Below are 7331 nucleotides of genomic sequence, written 5' to 3' on the forward strand. Positions count from 1 at the left end.
ATATGTGTTTCCCTGTGTTCTGATGAAATGCAGTTGCATAAAGTCAACCATGCTATCAAGATAACCCAGAAATAATGGTAAACTGTAACGGATTTCTGGGGAGGGATTCAAAGGTGTTCAAAAGTCTGCTACAGGAAACATTTGCTAGAAGTTGAGCGGTTGAATGAGGATGCACAAGTGTTCACTTACTTCACACTGCAAATGATTACTCTGTGTGTCTGTCTACAAATGTGAAATGATGTAATCAATGCATAAATCCAGACATTTTCAAAGGATTCAAAAATATTCTTGTCACAGAAATTGACATGCAATTAATCAGTGATGATAAGAATACCTACAACACAATGCACACTTTTAAACAATAACCTGACCAACGCTGAAGTAAGCCTATGAGTGAGACTGCCGTTCATTAGGTAAATAACGAGGAGAATAACAATGTGCAGTAAACGGTAAAACTGTTTACACTACAAACCAGTGTGTTCATAATTAAGATAATATGATAAGACACACCAACTTTCAATATCAAGCAGCAAGATTAACTGTTTTGTTCAGCTAAATATAGATTAGTTATGTCCAGTTCACGAGACACTGTGTTCATTTTGGAAGAAGACATACCCTTACCATATATTTGGGAGATTTCTGTCCAACTCCATTTAAAACAAACTAAACAAGCAGAACTTCCAGTGACTTGCATGAAAAAAAGTAAGCTAGTGACAGAAGGCGGGGCTTAGTCACGGCTCAATTAGTGAGCTTTATTAGTGCCACTGGTGTTAATTAGATGATGGTGAGCTGTAGATTCAGTGTGTGCAGGTAGCTGCAGTGTCTTGGTGAATCATGGCTCGAACTGGGTTTTGTGATTCCAGGCAACTGTTGGACCTCCATATGGTGAGAATGCTTGTAATCTCACAACTTTAATTCCTGGACCTGCTGTGTAAACTGAAAAATGGCCAACAGGAGACTTTGTGTAAATTCACCGGTTTCTGCTACATTATTATTACTGAACACGTACTCGAGTTAACTAAAATATTCAGATGCCGTGTGGCTTTAGTCATGAGATCAATTTGAAGGCTGTCCTGCAAGGCAAATTCCCGTGGTTTCCTTCCAGAACTCCAGTTAATTCTTGGAATGGCAGTTTTTATTTAGTGTAAAATGAGGTCTGTGGTTTACACAGTTGCAGTTTGCACCGTTGTACCTCAAATGTGAACTCTGAAACTGTTGTATCTTTAAAAAAAATTAAAGTTGCTCAATAAGAACATCATTTGAATTCAACTGTTTCAAAATTCACATTCCTTTATTGCAGAACGATACATGAAAGTCTGTGTGCAATGTTGCCCACAGACCTTATTTTACTTCTTTTAGGAATCCATGCTCCTTTTTTTCCAGGGTTAAGGATTAAAAACTGATTCAGTGTTCATGCAGGTTTTTTACGTGTGTTGAAAGACTACTTGATGCTTTACAAACTTCTTGTGAATAAATGAAACCATTTTGTACTTCAAAAGACTGAGGACAGACAAGCGCCCCTGCGGACGTGGACGAACTCCTGTGTTCGGAGGGAGCGCAGGGTGTTTGCTGAAGGAGAAGATGTGGGGCCGGGGCAGCACTGTAAACCCACACAGGACAGGCGATGGGTAACTGTATGTCTTTATGTGACAAGGTGTTACTTTGCTACCATTTGAAACCTCCTCTGAGAGTAATGGATAGAAAATCGCCAATTTGGACAGGTTGTTCTTCAAATAATGCGTTATGATGTGGTATTTCTGTTTTTCCTTAAGATTCAAAGACTTCCCATATCTGCAGAAGATGGGATCATAATGGATTACGCTCCACAGGATGAGTCTGTACTTTCAGGTAACCTGAGATGGCTTGGTTGACACTGCTTGAGTAATCCATTACAGTCATTTTTCCTTAGTTTTAGTTGAAGTTTAACCCAAGTTACTGCTGTAGAATTCTAACCGTACTACTACTACAATTTAATTGTTGTGTCCCACCCCATTTTTAACAAATCAATTTCAGTCAAACTGACATTACTTAATCTAGAATGCATTTTATAGTCTTCCAATTGAACAATTATTCTTGTGCAACAATGCTAGATGTCTATGAAGAGGAGGCTTTGCTGAAGTATCTGAACAGGTTGCCAGGTCCACCTAGTCTGCGAGAACTGATGCCAGGACTTCTGCGCAGAGAGGTGGAGGTAGCCATCAGTAAGCTGGGGCTCCTCTATGATAAGACCTATGCATGGGACATCTTTTCCGACATGATGGTGAGCATGCCACGCAAGGTACTGTTGATCTTCCCGTCACTGTGGTCATGTATTTGTTTCTTTTGCTTGCAGAGAAGTCAGCTACTATGCTCTCTCCCAAACGCTGAGCTGCCCAAGCATTTCAGTGACGCATCGAGAGCCATCTTGGTGGACTGGCTAATTCAAGTCCATGTAAGTGCAATATTCAGATTTGTGTGACCTGTTTGTTCCACTTCTGGTTTCTGATCCGTATCCTTTACTCCAGTCTTTAGTGTCACTTGGCTATTCAAAAGTTATTCTAATGTGATAATCTATTATCATTTATTGGTGCTTAAAATTGGTTATGGTGTAAAACCGCTCTTTGCAGATTGTTTTAGTATTCTTTGAATAAAGACAAAATAACTCTTTTATTTGAAATAAAAATCTTGTAACATTAAAACAAAAAGTGACCGTATGTTTGTAATTTGTAGTGTATATTATGCTAAAAATATAATTAGTTTGAATAAGGTGTTATCACAGTCTTTTAAAATCTGTGATTGATTGGTTGTTTTCACCTCAGGAAGTGTTCCAGTTCTCGGAGGAAACGTTGTATCTGGCGGTACACCTGTTGAATCGAGCTCTAAGGCTCATCAAAGTGTCCATCTCTGGCCTGCAGTTACTGGGTGTGGTTTGCCTTTTTCTGGCTGCTAAAAAAGAGGAATGTCTGTTACCAGAGGTACTTGAGTGTTAAGCCAAATGTTTAATGGAAACCTGACCTTGACACTGTTTACATGATGTTTGTCAGGTGTCGGAGCTCTGCTATCTGATGGAGAATGCCTACAGTAAGAAACAGCTGCTACGGATGGAGAGGAGGGTTTTAACTGGGCTCAAGTTTGATCTCTTTCACTGTCCCCCTCTTCATTTTCTTCTCATCTCTGCTTCCATCGCACGCTGCAGCAATAAGGTCCCACCACACTTTAGTGTACTTTTTACAGATGTTTACATTATATGAAGAAAGAAATACATTTTCAATTTAAATGAAAATCTATTAAAGTGGAAAAAGCAGCTAGTTTATAAAATTGTTTGAACCAATTAAGTGCATAGTTGTACAGTAGTTTTATAATTAGCCCTTAAAGTAGGGTTAAAGTTTACTGTCAAATGTAAGAAGTTAAATTTGTGGTAAGATAATTTGTAGTCATATAATTAAAATATCATAAAGTTTATTCATTTCATTAATTTCATTCAAGAAGTGAAACTTGTATATTATATTCATTCATTACACACGGACTGATATATTTCAAATGTTTATTTCTTTTTCCTTTGATTATAACTGACAACTAAGGAAAACCCAAATTCAGTATCTCAGAAAATTAGAATATTACTTAAGACCAATACAAAGAAAGGATTTTTTGAAATCTTGGCTAACTGGGTCTCCTTTTACCTGAATTACTGCAGCAATGTGGTGTGGCATGGAGTCGATCAGTCTGTGACACTGCTCAGGTGTTATGAGAGCCCAGGTTGTTCTGATAATGGCCTTCAGCTCTTCTGCATTGTTGGGTCTGGCATATCGCATCTTCCTCTTCCAGTTCAGGCTGGCTAATTAAGAACAGGGATACCATGGTCCTTAAAACAGGTAATGGTAGCTTTGGCACTCTGTGCAGGTGCCAAGTCCTCTTGCAAAATGAAATCTGCATCTCCATAAAGTTGTTCATCAGCAGGAAGCATGAAGTGATCCAAAACTTCCTGCTATACAGCTGTGTTGATATTGGACCTAAGAAAACACAGTGGACCAACACCAGCAGATGACATGGCAACACAAACCATCACTGACTGTGGAAACTTTACACTGAACTTCAAGAAACGTGGATTGTGTGCCTCTCCTCTCTTCTTCCAGACTCTGGGACCCTGATTTCCAAAGAAAATTCAAAATTTACTTTCATCAGAGCACATTACTTTGGACCCCTCAGCAGCAGTCCAGTCCTTTTTGAAGTGCGATGCTTCTGACGCGGTCTGTTGTTCAAGAGTGGCTTGACACAAGGAATCCAACAGCTGAAACCCATGTCTTCCATACGTCTGTGCGTAGTGGTTCTTGAAGCACTGACTCCAGCTGCAGTCCACTCTTTGTGAATCTCCCCCACATTTTGAATGGGTTTTGTTTCACAATCCTCTCCAGGGTGCGGTTATCCCTATTGCTTGTACACCCTTTTTTTTTTTTTTGTGTGTGTTTTCTCAATCACATCTTTTCCTTCCCTTCACCTCTCTATTAATGTGCTTGGATACAGAGCTCTGTGAACAGCCAGCCTCTTTCGCAATGACCTTTTGTGTCTTGCCCTCCTTGTGCAAGGTGTCAATGGTCATCTTTCGGATAACTGTCAAGTCAGCAGTCTTCCCCCATGATTGTGTACAGAACTAGACTGAGAGACCATTTAAAGGCCTTTCCAGGTGTTTTGAGTTAATTAGCTGATTAGAGTGTGGCACCAGGCGTCTTCAATATTGAACTTTTTCACAATATTCAAATTTTGAGATACTGAATTTGACTTTCCTTAGTTGTCAGTTATAATCAAAATTAAAAGAAATAAACATTTGAAATATATCAGTCTGTGTGTAATGAATACATATAATATACAAGTTTTACTTTTTGAATGGAATTAGTGAAATCAACTTTTTGATGATATTCTAGTAATGACTAGCATCTGTACTGTCATTTCTGTTGAAACATGTATGGTGTACATCTATATTTGTAACTTCACATTGGTAATGTTGAAATTTAGTACACTGAAATATTAAGGGTATAAAATATACTAACATTAAATGTAATAAAACGCTAGTTATAATAAAGTACTTTACATGTAGAATGTTAGACAATAGTGTGTACTTCAAAGCCCAACAAATTGTTTTAAAGTGGTTTTAAAATTTACTCATTTAATTTTAAGAACTTGGTTACAAAAGTGCTTTTACAAAATACACTTAAAGGGATATTTCATCTCAAAATGGAAACTCACACCCAGTTGTTCCTCTGTCCAAGTTTCCTCTGAGTGTTTTATATACAAAGAAAAAGTGAAAGGCCACTTAAAGGGATAATTCAGGGTGAGTAAAGGATATAATTTTCCTCTTTGGGTGAACTATCCCTTTAAGTGGCCTTTCACTTTTACATTATCTGGAAGTCTTTTAGGCAAAGAAAAGTGACCTATGTTTATGCTGTCCATTTTATTTGTCTGTGTGGCCTTGAATTAAAAACTGTTGTAAAATGATTTCTATTCAGGTGGTCTGGATGGCACGATACCTGTTGGAGCTCTCGCTCTTGGAGGGGCAATGTGTGGTGTATCTGCCCGCCCAGCTGGCAGGTGCTGCCCTCCGTCTGGCCCGCAGGATCCTGCAGGAAGCTCCTTCTGATGGAGAGATGGCCTGGTGCATTGCCTCTAGTATCCATGTAGGAAGGTCAGGACAATTAGCTCTTTAGTTCTGTTTTTAAGACCTGCTACAGACTGATTTCTTTAGAATTCTCAGTGTTTGAGCTTTAACTTGCCTACTGTTGAAAAGGACTTTCTCAGTGACCCTCAATGATCATAAGTCAGTTTAAAGGTTTTTTTTTTTCGTTTCTTTTTTTGAGACATGACCAGTGTTGGGGAAAGTTACTTTTAAAAGTAATGCATTTACAATGTTGCTTTAGTCCAAAAAAGAGCCAATTACGTTACTTATTTACTTTTTATGGTAATAATCGTTACTTTCTAGTTACTCTTTAAATATGAGGAGGGCTCGATTTGTTTTTATTAAGTTCTGTAGTGCAAATAAAAGTCCTTTTCACAACAAAAATTGTAATGAATAAACCTCAGGCTGAAGGAAAAGAAAATTCACTTCTGTACAGTAGAACACAGGAAAAGGTTAAAAAAAAAAAAAAAAAAAAAAAACTGAACAATTGTTAGTTTATTTTAAGTAAGTCATTTTTGCTTATATGGTTGAACTGGATCATCAAAGGTCATCAACAAAGACATTTAATTAATAAAATGGGATTCGATACATCTGTGTTATTTAACACATTTAAATATTGCAGGTTTGTATCATAATCTTAGTTTGCATTTTATTTAAATCATTTTGATAGAATACTAGTTTTTTTTTTTTTGGGGGGGGGGGGGTGATTTTAATGCTACTAACAGTCTAGTTAGTCTAGAACTATGGTAATGTTCACACACTACCTCTGTACTTCTGATTTCTCCCAATAAGGGGAGAGGAGACTTGTCAGTCAATAAATGGAAAAACAAAGTAACTGGCATTACTTTTTGGAAAAAGTAACTGATATTTCCTCGTAAATTAAAAAGTAATCTGATTATGTAACTTGAGTTACTTGTAATGCGTTACCCCCAACACTTGACAAGACTACACTTATTTGATAAAAACCAGTAAAGACAGTGTTTACAATAAGCTCCAAAGTTATGTCATTATTTTAAGCTTCTTAAATCCACAATTTAAAAAGCAGTAATGTTGAAATTGATTTGAAATCTAGCTCAATCTTATTACTGTTGTTGCACACCCACCCCACTATATCTCATGCAGTGAAGCAGCTCTCCTCAGTATAATGCAGATCATGGCCATGGCAGCAGCAAGAGCACATTCTCGTGAGACCCGTGCCACTTACATCAAGTTCTCCACTATACAAACCCTCCATGTCAGCATGCACCCTGCCCTGAAAGCCGCCGCTGGCCTACTGGGCCTGTCGTGCTCTCAGACGTGATACACTTACACCAGTGAGGAGGACAAGTGGGGCCGGAAATGTTCAGGAATGCTGTATAGCGCTGCTACTCTTAAGGAGGGAAAGAAATCCCAATTATGGCCAGTCGGGAGGTTTGTGTTGCACTGGTTGCTTTATATGGACTGAGTTGTTTTCTGTAACTTTTTATAGTAATCTTATGTCACTTGATGTAAAAGGATAAAGAAAAAAGTGTGTATTTGTCTTTTTGTAGCTTTTAAGTGTTTATCAATGCTATGGTGAAAAATATATACTGGGATATGGTGTCTTATGGAATTAAAGCATTTTGAAACATTTACTGTTTTTAAGTGTTTTTGCAAATTTGTGATTTTTAAGATTGTGAAAAATAAAACTGACTGGAAAACCGCA

At 37.8% G+C, this 7331-nt stretch overlaps 1 protein-coding gene across 2 annotated transcripts; it reads left to right on the top strand.

The window, feature by feature from the left end:
• Window positions 1-708: 708 nt before the first annotated feature.
• Window positions 709-7331, top strand: LOC113061851 (cyclin N-terminal domain-containing protein 2-like). 2 transcript variants are annotated; one of them, XM_026231320.1, is made up of 9 exons: window positions 709-885; window positions 1500-1634; window positions 1773-1848; window positions 2091-2260; window positions 2333-2431; window positions 2799-2954; window positions 3024-3182; window positions 5481-5656; window positions 6770-7331. In XM_026231320.1, the coding sequence occupies exons 1-9, from the start codon at window positions 835-837 to the stop codon at window positions 6945-6947; spliced, it is 1200 nt and encodes a 399-aa protein (XP_026087105.1). In that variant the 5' UTR covers window positions 709-834; the 3' UTR covers window positions 6948-7331. The 2 variants fall into 2 exon arrangements, with proteins under 2 accessions (XP_026087105.1, XP_026087106.1); XM_026231321.1 differs by having other exon boundaries at window positions 712-885; window positions 1500-1628.

The sequence above is a fragment of the Carassius auratus genome, chromosome 43 (genome assembly GCF_003368295.1).
Source record: "Carassius auratus strain Wakin chromosome 43, ASM336829v1, whole genome shotgun sequence".
Lineage (NCBI taxonomy): Eukaryota > Metazoa > Chordata > Actinopteri > Cypriniformes > Cyprinidae > Carassius > Carassius auratus.